The sequence below is a fragment of the Balaenoptera borealis genome, assembly GCF_965194805.1.
Source record: "Balaenoptera borealis genome assembly, chromosome: 2".
Taxonomy (NCBI): domain Eukaryota; kingdom Metazoa; phylum Chordata; class Mammalia; order Artiodactyla; family Balaenopteridae; genus Balaenoptera; species Balaenoptera borealis.
In genome coordinates, this window is record NC_138867.1 from 161,725,863 (window position 1) to 161,744,728 (window position 18,866).

General features: G+C 40.2%; 3 protein-coding genes across 17 annotated transcripts in view; 1 reads left to right on the forward strand and 2 right to left on the reverse strand.

Moving 5' to 3' along the window:
- Window positions 1–18,866, forward strand: part of LOC309623767 (uncharacterized protein) — a 238,852-nt gene that overhangs the window by 39,684 nt on the left and 180,302 nt on the right. The gene's annotated exons all lie outside the window — the stretch shown is intronic.
- The window catches only part of LOC309623752 (ELKS/Rab6-interacting/CAST family member 1-like), a 167,569-nt gene that overhangs the window by 7,483 nt on the left and 141,220 nt on the right, over window positions 1–18,866 (reverse strand). For all 5 annotated transcript variants that reach the window (XM_082380893.1, XM_082380891.1, XM_082380896.1 and 2 more), the window contains one exon: window positions 527–660. In XM_082380893.1, the coding sequence (XP_082237019.1) occupies window positions 527–660 (134 nt within the window). Of the gene's footprint in view, window positions 1–526; window positions 661–18,866 lie in introns of those variants that run through there.
- On the reverse strand, window positions 5,880–18,861 carry LOC309623759 (uncharacterized protein). The gene is made up of 2 exons (XM_082380935.1): window positions 16,664–18,861; window positions 5,880–7,251 (listed from the first exon to the last, which is right to left on the reverse strand). Exons 1-2 carry the CDS (start codon window positions 17,505–17,507, stop codon window positions 7,055–7,057), a joined length of 1,041 nt encoding a protein of 346 aa, XP_082237061.1. The 5' UTR covers window positions 17,508–18,861; the 3' UTR covers window positions 5,880–7,054.

Below are 18,866 nucleotides of genomic sequence, written 5' to 3' on the forward strand. Positions count from 1 at the left end.
AGGTCTGGAGAGGGGGAGTATTGGCAGAAATGGAAAAAGCAGGTTGAAGGAATTAGCGTGGAGCAGAGAGACCAAGAAACGCAAGCCAGCAGATGGAAGGCAGACTTTTCATGGAAGTCTCCAAGCCCAAGTCAAGTTCTGGGACCACCAAGAACAAGTCAAAGAGTGCTCATTTAACCCCTCTGGGCCCCCACGCGCGTGGAGGAAGACTGGACAGAGAGGGAGAAGGGGCCATTGAAGGTACAGTATTTACTATGGGATTTAACTCCTGAAAGGCCTCCCAGTAGCTTCAGATCTGCTCAAGAATCCTTCATGTCCTGCTGGTTCGCAGTGAGTGGCTCACAGCTTCAAGGCCTCCTCTGCCAGATGGAGAACTATTTCAAGCATCCTGCCTCTATTTTGTACTGTAGCAATGCAGACAGGAAACCTGACCCCATTTTCAGGTTCTAAAGAGCAATTCTAAGTACCTGAAAGACTGAGGAACATGGTGGCTTTTATTTAAGATGTGGAGAGAGCGAGCACATACCTGGACTTGGGCCTGCAGCAGCACCAAGGGTTCCCTTTATTTTCTCTCCCGTCTGTGTTTCTCCTTTTCCCTCCGCTGGATTAGCCACGGGGACTCCAAGTTCTTCATTCTGCGGTCCTGGTACCAAGATCCTCCTGGGAATTATAAAGTTATTCACCTTCTACATCGAGCACTTCTTATTTTTTCCCCAGCAACGTAAGTCATCCTTAAGAGGAGTCAGGGTGCTAGCTCTTAAATATACTTTAGTCATCCCTTTGTACATTAAATGCTCTTTCTTGGAGACTGCTCCTGACATGGTGTTCACCGTGCTCTCAGCTGGCCTCCTGAAGTTCTGCCCTGCCTTCCCCACCAGGTACAGTTCAGGAGCTGCCTACCTCAGGGTGATAGGTTATCTTTTACATTTAGAGAATATAATTTGAATACATAAACTTCTCTGTGACCACAGCTTTATTTGTGACCCACAGGTTTTGTTATGGCATATTTTCATTTTCATTCAATTAATACAATTCTAATTCCCATTGCAACTTTATCTTTGACCTACATAATGATCAGAAGTATGTTTTTAATATCCAACTCTTTGGTAAAATATTGGTTATATATTTTTTAATTTCTTGCTTATTCGGAGTCTTGTTTTATAACCAGCATATAGTCAGTTTTATAAATGTGCCATGTGCACCTAAAAATTTCTGCGTAATATATATATTCCATCATTGTTGGTGCAGGGTTTTATGTAAACTTAGGCCAGAGTTTTTAATGATGGTATTCAGATCTTCTATCATCTGCTGATTTGTTGTTGTGGTTCTATGTTACTGATCTAGGTAATTTAGATTTTTCTATTTCGACTTAGTTTTTTGGAATTTCCCTTCATATACTGCATTGAAGTTTAGATATATAATATATTCCTTGTAAAGTAACAGTGGGTTTTATTATCCTGCCTTATCGCCAGTGATAATTTTGGCTTTCAAATCTGTGTTAACATTAAAACATCTTCAATTGTATTTATTGTTGTTATGACATAATTTTTGAATCCTTTACAGTCTGACTCTTGTCTCTTGTAAGTGGCATAGAATTAGGTTTTTTGTTTGTTCCAATAATCCTTGTCCTTTAATTTGAGTATTTACAGTTAATGTATTTTCTTATAGACCGTTTACTCCTTGTTTACTATTTGTCCCACCTTGTTATGTTCCTTTTGCTCTTCTTTCTTCCTTTTAGATTTCTTCAAATTCCATTTTCCCTTGTATTAGCTTGTTATTTTTACATAAGTAGCAGTTACACATGTACCATGACTTGTTAGCTTTTTTACTGCTTCTCAAGCAATGCTGAGATCTTAAATTTCTTTGACTACTTTTTTCCTCTTCCATTTGTTTTTAATGCATTCTAATTTTTGATATATTTTATTATTACTCTTTTGTGCAGTTAGATTTTATTTAGGTTTATCCACTTATTTATCCTTTCTGTTATACATAATTCTTTATAAAGTCCTTATTTTCATCTGTGATAACCTTCCTTCTGCCTGCGGGTCTCCATTTATAATTTAATTCAGTCGGTTCTGATGAGAACATATTTTCTAAATTTTGTTTGTCTGCAAATTTCCTTATTTCATCTTTCCTTCCAAACAACATTTTCTCTGCGTCTAGAATTCCCAATGGGCAGCTCTTTTCTTTAGCACTTAAAAATGTTATTCCATTATTTTCTAGTAGCCAATCAGTTTCGTTGAGAAGTAAGCTGTAATCTTAATCCTGCTGTTCCTTTGAAAGGAATCTCTCTCTTTTTCCTGGGGCTGCTTTTAAGATGTCATGTTTTTCTTTGTTATTCATGAATTGTACTGTGGTGATCTTAGGTGTGGTTTTCTTTGTATTTATTCTTGTTGCATTTTTTTTAGTGCTTATTGAATGTATGGCTCCATATATTCTTTTTAGTTTTAGAGAACTCTCAGCTGTTATTTCTGAACTATTGTTTTCATCCCAATCTCTCTCTCCTTTTTTCTTTGGACTCCAGTTTACACACATGATAAAAATGTTTCCTGTGGCCCATATGTCTCAAATGCGCTTTTGTGTACTTTTTATTCTTTTCGTTTCCCATGCTTTAGTCTTAATATTTTTACTACTCTATCTTCCAGTTCACTTACCTCTCTTTACCTGTGTCCAATCCACTACCGAGTTTTAAATTTCGTATAATTTTTATTTCTATCAGTTCAACTTCAATCAGTTTCTACTTTCTGGTTGTCAAGTTAAATTCTCCACCTTGTCATCTATTTTCTTGAACTTGATAACATTTACCAAAATATGTATGAACTTTTAATGTTTAGGTCATCTATGATTCTGATTCTGTTTTGTTTTTTATTCATTTAATTCTCCTTTTCTTGGTAGTCTTGGTGGTTCTTCAGTGAATGAATACCAGACTTGGGATATGACAAGTTGTAGAGAATCTGAATGACATTACAGTTGCCCTTTGAACAACCTGGGTTTGAACTGCACAGATCCACTTATACATGGATTTTTTTTCCCATAAGTAATACAGTACTACATGATCTGTGGTTGGTTGAATCCTCAGATTCAGAACCACAGATAAGAAGGGCCGACCATAAAGTTATATGTGGATTTTTGACTGCACAGGGAGTCAGCGTCTCTAACCCCTACATTGTTCAAGGGGTCAACTGTATTTTCTTGAGGAGAGAATTTCCTATTCTTAGGTAGGGAGCAGAGGGGACCATCACCTCAGTCACTGGACCAACTTCATACTCATTTTCCTTCTTTATCAGGTTCAATGTAGACGTTGCATCAACCTTCCTAACACACAGACACACACACCCACACACACACACACATATGTAGAGACTTCCAATGTCCTAGTTCATATCATTAGTTTTCCATTGGGCCAGAAATCTTTCATAGGTTCTGAACCCCCGTTTTGTCTCTTCAGCATTATGAGCCAACTAAGTCTTTGCTTTGACTTCAGTTAGCTTTTGTTTGACTTCTTAGCATCTTGCCTTGTCTACCTATTTATACATGGAAAATACTGCAAGGGAACACTGTTGCTGAATCCAGCTCAGTTCTCTGAATCTTTACTCTCTCTGTGATTTTGGTCCTTAAAATTCTAGCTGCCTTGTTCTTTCTCAATTCCAACTCTGGTTTCCTTAGTCCTATGACATTGTCCTAAGATCTACTGGCTTTTCTACCTCTTAGGAGTCACATTTGGTTTCTCAGACTTTTGCTCTTCATCGGTAGTTTCTAAATGACTGGGCTAGAAAAGCACGTGCAGAATATTGTTCTCACTTCAGTGAGTTTCTTTCTCTATTTTACTCTTCTGGGTCATGGCTACCTCAGTAGCTTTCTAACGCTCACAGTCAAATGTTGCTTATGATTTACCTGGCCTTTCTAGTATGTTTTCCTAAGGTAAACTGATATAGTTGGAAACAGAAGTTCGTACCCACCATTTAAAAAATTCTGTTTTGTCTTTCTATGAATTCTCTCCTTGTCCCATCTTCTGTCACTTTTTCCCACCAAAAATTCCCATTCTCACAGATAGATTATTTTAAGATTAAAAATTATTATTAAGGGCTTCCCTGGTGGCGCAGTGGTTGAGAATATGCCTGCCAATGCAGGGGACACGGGTTCGAGCCCTGGTCTGGGAAGATCCCACATGCCACGGAGCAACTAGGCCCGTGAGCCACAACTACTGAGCCTGCGCGTCTGGAGCCTGTGCTCCGCAACAAGAGAGGCCGCGACAGTGAGAGGCCCGCGCACCGCGATGAAGAGTGGTCCCCACTTGCCGCAACTAGAGAAAACCCTCGCACAGAAACGAAGACCCAACACAGCCCAAAATAAATAAATAAATAAATAAAAATTAAAAAAAAAATTATTATTAAGCTAATATGTTAATTTTGAAAGGAATTAATTTTGCTTTGAACAAGAACACAGATTGGTGAATGGAATATGGAAGATGCCTTAAGACCTTTTTCATCTCTAAGAGTAGTATCCAACCATCGGTACCATAATAAGTTTGTCAACTGTGGAAGAAAGCAGTCTTTATAACATCAACATTATTCAATAATCTCAAAAACTGCTTCACTTTCCTGCTCATGCCACCAATTTCCAAATGTTCAATGGGAGCAGAGAATCATGGGATGGGGCATGGAGAAATGGCCTGTCATAGTAACTATAATCATTGGAAGAATGACATTATAAATAAAGAGGGTTTTCTATGAACATATTTGAAATGTTTGTTCCTAAAGAACTTGTAGAATAAGACTCAGAAGTTTACACAGAAACACCTCTTGATAAGAATGAAACTCAGTAAAATTTATCTCCTAATAGTTTTTTCTTTTGTGTTATGTGATTGTCAGAGTGACACAAAACTATTTTTATCTGGACTTCACAGATCTTCTTATTTTTACTATGGGATCAGTGACCCTACATGTTTGAAAAGTGGCAAAATAGTCAAAATTGGAACATTTCCCCCAAATCCAGGGCATATGACTTACATTTCTGTAGAAGGCAATATTATATTTCTGTCTAGTTCTGGGGTAAACATTTTCATACCTGCCAATCCAATTTGACTAATGTATTGTTTTTACAGTGCATTAGTGGAAATTAAATGGTAAATTCAGTCAAACAGCCATTTCATACATCAGAAAGGAAAATCAGTCAACACAACTGTCTGACCGAAATGAATGAAGAAAACAATTCAAGGCAAACAACTGTCCCAGTAGACTTGTATAAATACAGTAGTGGTGTCATGTGCAGAATTAATCTTTCCTCACTCTTAACTGGAGAACACTCTGCCAGCCAATTCAGTCACTCAAATGATACTGAATTATAATATTCCAGTTTCATTTACTCTCAGTTACTGGTGACTGCCCTACCTTCTCCTCCTTCATCTGTCCATCAGTGGAGAATGTCAGAGCAGGAGAATAGTAATATTGGCATATTGTAATGTACTGTCTTGAATTCCGCAGCTTCAAAATTCTTAGGCTAACTCAATGATCTTAAAAGAGTCTGGTGCAGAAAGGATATGTGAATTAAATGGCAGACCACCGGCTGACCCTTCCAGCACTAACATCCCTTATTCCTGGTTCTAATATATCACAGAATACTCAAGAGGAAGTTTTTGAGTGGTCAGCAGAAATATGGCTCCAAAGCAGGCACATGGAAAAGAAATGTTGTCATCTGTGATCCACTTTAAAGTTGACTTGTCTTTTACTCATAAACCAGATTCAGTGTGAATTCTCTTCTGCTGAATGTTAGAGAATCTGTTGGAGGAGTGTGGCCAATTCTTTTGATTTTTTTTACTCTCTAACATTTTTTTAGACATCTTTATTGGAGTATAATTGCTTTACAAAGGTGACTTGGTTTCTGCTTTATAACAAAGTGAATCAGCTATACATATACATATATCCCCATATCTCCTCCCTCTTGCATCTCCCTCCCACCCTCCCTACCCCACCCCTCTGGGTGGTCACAAAGCACCGAGCTGATCTCCCTGTGCTATGTGGCTGCTTCCCACTAGTATCTGTTTTATATTTGGTAGTGTATGTATGTCCAAGCCACTCTGTCACTTCATCCTAGCTTACCCTTCCACCTCCCCATCTCCTCAAGTCCATTCTCTACGTCTGCATCTTTATTCCTGTCCTGCCCCTAGGTTCTTCAGAACAATTTTTTTTTTTTTTTTTAGGTTCCATATGTATGTGTTAGCATACGGTATTTGTTTTTCTCTTCCTGACTTACTTCACTCTGTATGACAGACTCTAGGTCCATCCACCTCACTGCAAGTAACTCAATTTCTTTTTATGGCTGAGGAATATTCCATTGTATATATGTGCCACATCTTCTTTATCATTCATCTGTTGATGGACACTTAGGTTGCTTCCATGTCCTGGCGATTGTAAATAGTGCTGCAATGAACACGGTGGTACATGTCTCTTTTCGAATTATGGTTTTTTTAGGGTATATGCCCAGTAGTGGGATTGCTGGGTCGTACGGTAGTTCTATTTTTCGTTTTTTAAGGAACCTCCATACTGTACTCCATAGTGGCTGTATCAGTGTACATTCCCACCAACAGTGCAAGAGAGTTCCCTTTTCTCCACACCCACTCCAGCATTTATTGTTTATAGATTTTTTGATGATGGCCATTCTGACTGGTCACACAAAGAACTCTGGCATGGTGGTCATCATCTAGCTAATCCTAACATGCAGACATTTATGAGAGTAAAGTCAGGTCTTTGCCAGAGTGGGTTGCTTATTTGGGCAACTGGGTCAAATCAAGAAGGGCAAATGTAGGCTGCCAGAGTAAATAAGGAGAGGAAGAACAAAAAGAACGAGACATTATCATTCATCAGTGATTTCCCCCCCAATATTCTTAGCCTCCACCTATCTCCATCTTACTGGTAACACAGGAACTAGACTGAACAATCAGGTAAAAGGTCTCTACAGAAACTGAGTTAATATAGAAAAATAAAAAAATAAAACATAAAATTGTAAATTTTCTTCCTAGGGATAATTGAGATGATAGTTCAGTAATAACGTAAGATCAGGTGAAGTCTAAAGAAATTTTAGAAAACCTGGATAAAGTAAGAAAACATCTGTTCGCCGGCATCCGAATGTTCGCGAGACACCGAGACATGTGGGCCAAGTTCTGGAGAGAAGGGAAACACAGACGCAAGCTTGACATTTGGTGCAGCTTTTCTCCTCGGGGCATTTGCTGATTCAACTCATACAGCCTAGGAACTGAAAAGCCAAGGAGTTCAACAGACTCTAACCACAGAAGCCAAACGGCAAGAGCTCAAGCTAAAAGCAACAACTAAAGGAATGACAGGCTACACGTATCCTTAGTCTCACAGGGCTGGCGGAACCATGACATTTAAAGCCTAACAAATACAAGGGTAGTTGGGAATAGGGAGAATCCAAACTTTCACATGGTAATCCCAAAGGGCAACACCCGTAGAGGAAGGACAAGACAGAAATAGAGCAACCTTCACACAGACTGAAAAACAGCTTTGAAGGAGCTCAAACTGAGAATGGACTAAGGTTTCCAGTCCCTATAGGAACTGTCTGCCATGGGCAAAAGGAAATCTTTTCAAGAGAACGATAACAGCATCCAGAATGTGGAGGTATCTTAATAGTTTCCTAAAATAAGTTAAGCTCAATTTTAATATAAAAAATAATTGGACATACCAGGAAAAAGACTAAATGATTAAAAGCTCAAAAAAAAAAAAAAAAAAAAGGACAATGTAAATAGACACAGGAGGACAAGAGTTAGTAGGCGGTTAAAAAACAAAACAAAACAACTATGATTAAACAAAGAAAAGAGACACATGGCAAATAAGCATATGAAAAGATGCTACACATTCCATGTCATCAGGGAATTTTCAATTAGAACAACAGTGAGATACCACTACACACCTATTCAAATGGCTAAAATCCAAATACTGAAATCCCAAAGTTGTTGACGATGCAGAACAACTGGAATTCTCATTTGTTGCTAGCAGGATACTTGGCAGTTTCTTACAGAACTAAACATACTTTTACCATACAGTGATCTAGTAATCATGCTCTTTGGTATTTACCCATAGGAACTGAAAAGTTATGTCCGCATAAAAACCTGCACATGGATGTTTATAACAGTTTCTTTCATAATTGCCAAAACTTGAAATCAACCAAGGTGTTTTTCAATAGGCGAATGGATAAACAAACTATGGTATATCCGTACAAAGGAGTAGCATTCAGCGCTAAAAAGAAAAGGCTATGAAGCCACGAAAAGACATGGAAGAAGCTTAAATGCATATTGCTAAGTGAAAAAAAGCCAGTCTGCAAAGGCTTACGCGCATATTATATGATTGCTGTATGAAATTTAGGAAAAGGCAAAAGTGTGGAGACAGTCAAAAGATCAGTGGTTGCCAGAGGTTGTGGGGAGGGAGAAAAGGATGGGTGAAGCCCGGAATTTTAAAGGCAGAGAAACTCCTGTGTATGGTTCTGTAATGGTGGATACAGGTTATTGCACGTTTGTCAAAAATCATAAAATGTACAAAACAAAGAGTGAGGTCTAAAGTAAAGCATGGACATTAGTTAGTAATAATGTATCAATATTGGTTCATTAACTATAACAAATGTATTACGCTAATGTAAGATGTTAATAATAGGGGAAACTAGGGTGAGAGGTAAGGAAGTATGAGAACTCTGTCCTTTCTGCTTAATTTTTCTGTAAACCAGAAACTGCTCCGAAATAGTCTGTTAATTTAAAAAACAAATCTAGACCTGCATACAAAACTTGCACGTAAACCCAACCACAGCAGCATTATTCATACGAGCCCCAAAGTGGAAGTAACCCAAATGGCCATTTACTGTGAATGGATAAATGAAACATAGTAATATCCACACCATGGACTATTATTCAGCCATAAAAAGAAATCAAGTACTGATACATGCTACAACATGCATGAACTTTGAAAACATGCTAAGTAATCGTATGATTCCATTTGTATGCAATGTCCAGTCTAGACAAATCTGTAGAGACAAAGGATATTAGTGGCTGCCTAGGGTTTGGAGATACGGGGGAGTGAGTGACTTATAATAGATTCTTTTTCTTTTGGGGGGTGGATGAAAGTTCTAAAATTGATGGTGGTGGCAGATGCATAAGACATTAAATTGTACACTTTAAATAATATGGAAAGTAAATTATATATCAATGAAACTATTATTTAAAATTATGATTAATGTATTAAAAAAAGGACAACATATACAATTTAAGCAGAAAGTATTTGTGAAATGCAACCAAAAGAAACTTCTAGAATTAAAAAAGCTGAAATTAAGCACTCAGAAGATCGGTTGAACAGTACCTTAGTCAAACAAAAGAAAGGATTACAAATGTCAGTTAAAAAATAACTACACTAAAATTTGGAGGGAAAATGATGGAAAACAGAGAAATAAGTACTTAGGACATATAGAGTATATATAAAACACTGTGTCTAGCCAACCCCAAGTCACACAGCCTAGGGAGGAGACACACAGCCTACCTGAATCACAAGGACTCCTCCAAAGGAAAAATGAGGTTCTGATGCCACAAGTGGAAGGAATGAATTACAAAGAAAAAGAACAATGGTAAACTATAATCTAGATATACATTGGTAAATACATAGGTTCCCTGGGCTTGTGATCTGGTACAAACAATAAAAAAAAAAAAAAGATAAGACTCATAGTAGAGGCTGCTAGATTCTGCTGAGGAAAATGTCCAGGGAGGGAAGAGTTGATTTATTTCCTTGTTTTTTGAGAGTCCACATATAAGTGACATCATGCACTATTTGTCTTTGTCTTATTTCACTTAGCATTGTGTCCTCCAGTTTTATCCATGTTGACTTAAATGACAGGATTTTCTTCTTTTTTAAGGTTGAATAATATTCCATTGTATATATATACCGTATTTCCTTTATCCATTAATCTACTATGGACACTTAGGTTGTTTCCATACCTTGGCTCTTGTGAATAATGCTACAGTGAATGTGGGAGTACAGATATCTCTTCAAAAATGATGATGTTTCCTTTGGATATATACTCAGAAGTGGGAGGGAGGAAGAACTTACGACACAAATCGACCATGTGTAAAAGATGTAGGAATGAAAAACTCTGAACACCTAGGAAGAGTGTAGAGTATTTGGCAAGGTCACTGTTCAAGGTCATACATAGTTTAAAATTATGACATTTCAGTGAGCCTGTGTGCATGAAGGCTTGCTTATATTTCGGGATTTGAATACAGTGCAAAGAAGTGCTGCTAAATTTTCGATCAACATCAAAAAAAGGGTGGAAATGTTTTTTTCTTTTATTATGAAACTGGAGGAAAGGCAAGCCTAGAATTCTAGGCCCACTAGAATTTTCCCTGATGATAGTGGTAATTTAGGAGAAGAAGAAGGATCCAAGGCCATAGAACAATTTTGAAAGCAAAATAAGGCTGCTGAGTCTTCACCCAGTGTATGAGATTAAGTTCTAATGGCATATGATGAAGTGGGCGTGACACAGCTGGCAGAGCTGGTTGAGTTGCTGAAAATGGCTCTTGAAGCTACAGGCATTGGACAGTAGACGTAGAAAAAGAACAAGGTAAATCCAAAAGAGTGGAAGGACAAAATTAATCAAGAGAAAAGTCAAAACTAGAGAAGAAAAGCAGTAAACTTGGCAAATAAAACCAAAAGCTTGTTCTTTAGAAAGACCAATAAAATAAGCAATATTTGGCAAATATGTTCGAGATGGGGCTAGCTATAACACAGAGAGAATTTTTTTTTTTTTAATTACGGAAGAATACTATGGTAGCTTTATACCAACACATTTGAAAATCCGGACAAAATGGCTGATTACTGATTAGTTATATGTAGCCATTATTTACTTCCTGTTTTGAGTAGAGAATACAAGAAGCTTTAGGAAATTAGAAAATATAATCAAAGATATACACCTTAGAAAGACATCAGTTATTTTCCAATGTATTAAAAAATTAGAAGAGTCCTAATACAAAAATCAGATATGGAAAATTTACCCAAAAAGTAACTAGAAGCACATTTCTTTGAAGATCTTAAGTTCTAAGTAATATTAGCAAATAGATTCCAGCAACATATTTTTAAAAAGTCATTATGATCAAGAGGGATTTATCACCATAAAGCAGATTTTTTCAAGTAGGATAAAGTTGGAATGAGGAAAGAAATGTCCATATCCAATATCAAAACACACTCCAAATTTCAGTAGTTTAAAAGAATCTAATACGCTGTAACAGTACATCAGTAGATTATTCAAGCAGAATCGGAACCCATGTATATGTGAGAAATAAAATATAGGGTAAATAAAGTACAGGCTGTCTTCACTGTGGAGCTATAAAAATGATCACAGAAGCTGAACTGTGCAAAGTTGATCTCAGTGATTGATGGGGAAAATATTATTGTTCTATGACCTTAAAATCTTTCTGACAAAAACACTAGAAACTTTCTTGTTTGTTATAAAGTTATAGATAGACTTAAAAAAATTAGTAAATCTTGTATTTAGTTAATACAGTGCAACCTAAAACATTAGAAGTATTGAAAATTAACATGTTTTATTCCATTGTAAAAAACTTATGAGACTTCTAGTTTTGAGTCCAGCAAGGAAGAAGCTTGGAAGTTGCCACTCTGTCCTAACAGGTAAATATCTGGACACACTGAAAAATCAACAATTCTTCTTAGATTCATTAGAGAAGTGAGGTCACAGGAAAAATCACCGTGCCCAAAACTGGAGAGGCAGATGGCAGATACAGAGAGTAACAACTTACCGGAACAGAAACCCAAGAGCAGAAATCTCTGTGGAAAGCAATGGTGAGGTAGGAAAACCTGAACTATATTTGAAGGATTGCTGGAGGCTTGTATGGAAAAGTCTGTGAGGTAAAAACTCCAGGGAAGCCCCTATCCTTTTGCGACTTTTGTCTCTTGAGCTCTACCAGGTTGTGACTACCAGGTGAAGGTCAAAGGAAAATCCCCTTGGAATTCTGGCAGGGGGAGGGTGAAAGGAGCAATTTTGAAATACACCAGAGCATTCTGCTGTTCTTCATAAGGCCTGCGCTCAGGAGAAACGGTTTTACCAGAGGCCTAACCTATGGGGTTTTGTCAGAGCCTAACTGACCTGGGGGAAGGGAAATATCCTACCGTGACCCATGCCGGCCACTGGGTTTCACCTAAGGTGAGGGAAAATACTGAGAGGCACTTGTGACATTCATAGCTGAGGAGCACATGCTCATTGTAAGACTGAGACCTAATCATAAGACTATGCAATGCTTCTATAACACCACATCTCTAAAGGACTATGTACTGCAGTGAATTTCACCAGTGCATCGTGTCTGGATTTTCAAGGAAGAGAAAAGTGAATCATATAAAATGCCTGATTAAACCGAGAAATGGCAGAAAAAGAGTGGAATGTAAAAAAGGAACAAAGAACACTGGCAATAAATATGAAACAGTAACAAATATGGTAGGTATTAATCCAATGATATCAATAATCATTTTAAATACCAATGGTATAAATACACCAGTTAAAAGACAGAGATGGTCACAGAGGATCGATAAACAAGATCCAAATATAAGAAATCTACTTTAAATATGAAGGCACATATAGCTTAAAAGTAAAGGGTTGGGGAAAGCTACATCATGCTAACTAATTAAAAGAAAGTGTGAGAAGCTGTATCAATCTCAGACAAAGCAGAGTTAAGAGCAAAGAAAATTATCAGACACAGAGGGACATTCCATAATGATAAAGGGGTCAATTCTCCAAGAAGACATAACAATTCTTCATGTTTATGTGCCTAACAACAAAGCATCAAAATTCATGAGACAACAACTGATAGAACTGCAAGGAGAAAGAGATAAATCCACTATCATAGCTGGAGATTTCTACACCGCTTTATCATAAATGGACAAATCCATCAGGGAGAAAATCAGTACAGACATAGCTGAATTCAGCAACACCATCGACCAAATGGATACAATAAACATCTACAGACTACTTCAACAACAGCAGAATACACATTGTCTCAAGCTCACATGAAGTACACACGAAGACAAACCACATTCTAGGCCATAAAACACACTCTAACAAATTTAAAATGTCAGAAATCATATAAAGTCTGTTCTCAGACTGCAGCGAGGTCAAACTGGAAGTCAAGAACAAAAACAAAGCTGGAAAATTCCAAAATACTTGAAGGTTAAACGGTTCAATTCTAAGCAATACATGGACCTTGCTGTCTGTATGTGAACTGAATAACATGCACAGTGACCAATCACCTACAGACTTTGAAAGAAGGGACCTGATTGTTCACTGACCATGATACACATCTGTTATATCCCGGGTGATTTGTGGAGTTAAGAACTAGCTGTGAAGTTTGTACTTTATGCCCTTCCTCACAGTTAATATGGCAGTAACTGAAATTTGATGGTTTTGTTGTGGTCCTGGGATTATTTAACTAAATCATGGTAACTGAAATTCATGCATGGGCAAACTGTTCAGAGCGAGGACTGCCATGTGTAGCATACATTGGGTAACATTCCATTGCAAGAAACAAATACCTAGAAGACTGTAAGATAGGATGAGAAATCATACTCTTGTTATGAGGAAGTCTGTCCCTAAGCAGAACATGAAACTGAGATATCATAAAGAAAAAGGCGAGTTGATTTGACTTGATAAAAATTAAAGAATTCTGCACAGCAAAAGGCAACCCAAACATAAAGATAACTGACAAACTGGGAAACCAAATATAAATATTTGACCATGGATTTGGCCAACAATTCCTTTTCTTCACAATAGTATGAGGAGGGAAAATCTCAGTGAGTCAAACCTCATGAATCAATAGATGAGAGGTTAGACTAAAGTTCTCATATGGTGTGGATTTAATTTTATGGAATGCAACTTACCTTCCAACAGAAAATGTGAGTATTACCAGTCTTATGAAGATCCTTGGCAATGCAAGTAGAGAAACCTTGAGTAACTGTGTGATAGATGCATCTCTTTCCTGTTCTATAAGAGGAGGAGAACAATGAACAGAATGTCTATTTCTCCAGGGCAGAATTCCAATAGTGCCTCTGTACCACTGAGCCTTGTAAAACATCGAAGCGGACAGTCTTTAGCAAATCACTCTTAAAGAGTCAAGAGGGAAAGAAATGGAAAGGCTAATGAACTTGCCAATGACCTATGTAGCCCTGACTGCTGAAAACAGCGATGATGGGAAATATGTGATGCCACGTATGTGAAACTTGAAGAGCACAGAGATTCAAATGGAGTAGAGTAGGGAAGAATGCCTCTGATAACCCACCCAAGTTGAATTATTTATAGTCTCAACTGGGAAATGTTGATTAAGAAATGAGAGGAAACAGGCAAGAGCGGCCCCTGAAATTGTGCCTAAATACCTCCAATATTCCTAAGGAATCCCACGGACAACTGTGTCAGAGCGGAGCTGACAAAGGGAGTATAGTAAGCGCAGAGGTCATGGCCTTGTCAGCCAGCATACGGAGAGCATTACTGATCCTCAGCAAATCATTACTGATCCTCAGGAAAATGTACTGTGACTGGGTCCAAAACCTGACTGGAATTTTCCATAGATGTGTGATATTGGAGATGGGTTTGCAGGTGCACTTGCCAAATCACCTTTGCAAAGCACAGTAGGCCACAGCCAGAGGAGCAAAGGCTGCTCTGCTCTTTCTCAAGCAGAAAAGGATGGGGATAGCAGATTACGAATTAGTGATTAGCACAGTATCTGTGATCCCTCGGCTAATTTCCGTCTTGAAGCTGGGATATAAAGACTCAGGTGTTGGGTGATGAGCCACAAGCCGTCTGAACAGGTGCTTAATCAGGACTGCACAGGATGAATTCAGGCCTGGGCATCTGGCATCTGGTTCCAGCCCTTTTCCTGGCAGTTAACCTTTAGACATGTCCCTGACACCTTTGCATCTGTAGCTTTTCGTTGTTGTTGTCAGGTTGTTTAAATGTGTAAAATGGTGATAACACTACTTGGTGGCATATTCTATTTTTAAAAACCTTCCATTACTCCACGCACATCAAACAGTAAATGTGTTCTCTTAGTAAACCTGCATAACAATTTTCTGAACTCTTGTGCTCTGGGCAAGACTTATGAATACAGCAGGCAAATAAAGTGAAAGGTGAGACAGTACATAGTGTTGTATTCAATTGGGTCTTGATATCCAAGTGTGACTCTTCACCAAGGATTATGCAGTAGTTCAGGACACAGATTAAAGTTGTTTAGAGTGTGTCCTAAAGTCTCACTGGCAGAATTTAAATCTCTACTCTGGAAATTGTAGACCTGAGACAAATTGCTTCCCTCAACTTCACTTCCTGCATCTGAGAAAGATAATAGTATCTACCTTGTAGTAGACTGAATAATACCATTGCCCCCAAATGTCCACATTCTAATCCCCAGAACCTGTGAATGTCACCTTAAATGGCAGAAGGGACTTTGCCAGTGGGATGAAAGTAAGGGTTTTGAGATGGGGAGATTCTCCTGGACTACCTGGATGGACCCAAATGTAACCACTGGTATTCTCATAAGAGAGAGGCAGAGGAAGTTTTTACTCCAAAGAGAATGTGATGATGAAGTTGGGGTTGGATTGATGTGGCCAGAAGTCAAGGAATGCTGGCAAGGAAACAGATTCTCCCTTGGAGCCTCTAGAAGGAGGATGGACGGCCTTGTCAACTCCTCGTTCCAGCCCAGGGAAACTGGTTTTGGACCTCTCTCTTCCAGAACCATAAGAAAATAAGTGTGTTTTGTTTTAAGCAAGCACATTTGTAGTAATTTGTTACAGCAGCCCTAGGAAACTAATGCGTACCTCATAGGAACTATTTCTCCAATTAAAATGTGTGCCTGGAAACACACTTGGTGGCATGTCTGACACATGGTAGGTACGCTACTGTAGGTCGTTCTCGGAAACTGAAGCCTTGGTTTTGAGGGATCATCAAAACCAGTACAGTGGTTGCCATGTTTCTCCTTGTTCATCCTGGTGACAAACCTGGTAGAGAGCGCTCCATCCTTTCCCACAGGATGCCCACCCCAGTACTTAGAGGGAAGAGGCTATGTCTCACTTAAGGCACCTTCCTCTTTTCCTTTCTACTTTTTTTTTCATTCATCTTCATCCAACTGGCCTTTCTAAATTTTAAAGAAAACAAGACCATTTCTCGATGGATTCAGATACTACCCCAAGTTAATATTCCAACCAAGTTCTTGTTCTTCCAGGTCTCATCACCAGAAATTTCTGAGCCTAAATCCTCTCTAGTTTTTAGGATCACCCATTTTCTCATTTCTCCCTTCTCTAGTTCAGAGTCTTGTCAGTTTAGTCCTTTCCCTAACCACAACTTATAATAAAGTGACACAGCAAAGTGATGAAAGTCTAGACGGTCTGGTTTTAGTCCTGGGTTTTTGCCACCTACTTACTGTGTGGCATTAGGCAAGCTATTCAACCTCTCTGGGCCTCAGTTTCCCCAAAAAAAGGTGAATATTACATACCTACAGGGTTGCCATTATGAGGATTCAGTGAGTTAATATTTGCTAAGCACTTAGAATAGTACTTGTTGTAGTCTAAGCACTACAGTTGTGCTTGTTAATAACAGTAATTGCAATTCCAAGCGTAAAACTTACTCAGCTTTCTGTCATAACTTTGAAAGGTTGGTCTATCTTTTGGCCGGCGTTTCAGGTGACTGAGTCGAGGCACGGGCTGAGGCATTGCTACCACTGGGTGGTGTGTTCCCAGAACTTGGAGCAGCGGTGTGAAATGGGTAGTAGTTCTACTTGGAGACGGGGCAGACTGGACAATGACGGCCCGGGAAGGAGGTGTGGTGTCCATAGCTTCGGGGTCAGAGGTGCCGCCTGCCGAATGACCAATGGCAGCCGAAGCCGTAAATGGGGGGCTGGGGAAAACAGGGGCAGAATGGACAATGACAGCCCGGGAAGGAGGTGTGGTGTCCATAGCTTCGGGGTCAGAGGTGCCGCCTGCCGAATGACCAATGGCAGCCGAAGCCGTAAATGGGGGGCTGGGGAAAACAGGGGCAGAATGGACAGTGACGGCCCGGGAAGGAGGTGTGGTGTCCATAGCTTCGGGGTCAGAGGTGCCGCCTGCCGAATGACCAATGGCAGCCGAAGCCGTAAATGGGGGGCTGGGGAAAACAGGGGCAGAATGGACAGTGACGGCCCGGGAAGGAGGTGTGGTGTCCATAGCTTCGGGGTCAGAGGTGCCGCCTGCTGAATGACCAATGGCAGCCGAAGCCGTAAATGGGGGGCTGGGGAAAACAGGGGCAGAATGGACAATGCCGGCCTGGGAAGGAGGTGTGGTGTCCATAGCTTCCATATCAGAGCTGCTGCCTGCCTGACCTGAGAAAAGAGAGTGAAAGTGGGAGAGCTTCTCCCTAGCTTCTAACTCTTCTCGAGGTCTAGCACGCACTGGACAGCTCAGCCTGGTGCTGTGACATTCCATTGTACGTGTCATAGAGCAAGGGCAGGCGGGGGCGGGGGTGGGGCGGGGGCCACAGGCAAGCCCAGCCCGTGGAGAAACCCGGCCCAAGGACAAAGAGCCCGAACTCTTCTGGGACTTCTTGCTGTGGGTGGCAGGTGTTTGGCACCGGATGGGCCACCGTGCGGAGACTGTTGGGGACTCTGGAAGCCTTCTCCTCCAGAGCTCACCCTGCCTGGGCACCAGCTCTGCAGGTGTTGCGTTTAATGTTGTCCCAGAGGTCTCTTAGGCTGTCTTCATTTCTTTTCATTCTTTTTTCTTTAGTCTGTTCCGCAGCAGTGAATTCCACCGTTCTGTCTTCCAGGTCACTTATCCGTTCTTCTGCCTCCGTTATTCTGCTATTGATTCCTTCTAGTGTAGTTTTCATTTCAGTTATTGTATTGGTCATCTCTGTTTGTTTGTTCTTTAATTCTTCTAGGTCTTTGTTAATCATTTCTTGCATCTTCTCAATCTTTGCCTCCATTCTTATTCCGAGGTCCTGGATCATCTTCACTATCGTTATTCTGAATTCTTTTTCTGGAAGGCTGCCTATCTCCACTTCATTGAGTTGTTTTTCTGGGGTTTTATCTTGTTCCTTCATCTGGTATGTAGCTCTCTGCCTTTTCATCTTGTCTGTCTTTCTGTAAATGTGGTTTTTGGTCCACAGGCTGCAGGATTGTAGTTTTCCTTGCTTCTGCTGTCTGCCCTCTGGTGGTTGAGGCTATCTAAGAGGCTTGATGGGAGGCTCTGATGGTGGGTAGAGCTGACTGTTGCTGTGGTGGTCAGAGCTCAGTAAAACTTTAATCCACTTGACTGCTGATGGGTGGGGCTGGGTTCCCTCCCTGTTGGTTGTTTTGCCTGAGGCAACCCAACACTGGAGCCTACCTGGGCTCTTTGGTGGGGCTAACGGCAGACTCTGGGAGGGCTCACGCCAAAGAGTACTTCCCAGAACCTCCGCTGCCAGTGTCCTTGTCCCCACGGTGAAACAGAGCCAGCCCCCGCCTCTGCAGGAGACCCTCCAACACTAGCAGGTAGGTCTGGTTCAGCCTCCCCCAGGGTCACTGCTCCTTCCCCCGGGACCCGATGTGCACACTATTCCGTGTGCGCCCTCCAAGAGTGGGGTCTCTGTTTCCCCCAGTCCTGTCAAAGTCCTGCAATCAATTCCCACTAGGCTTCAAAGTCTGATTCTCTAGGAATTCCTCCTCCCGTTGCCGGACCCCCAGGTTGGGAAGCCTGACGTGGGGCTCAGAACCTCCACTCCAGTGGGTGGACTTCTGTGGTATAAGTGTTCGCCAGTCTGTGAGTCACCCACCCAGCAGTTATGGGATTTGATTTTACTGTGATTGCGCCCCCTCC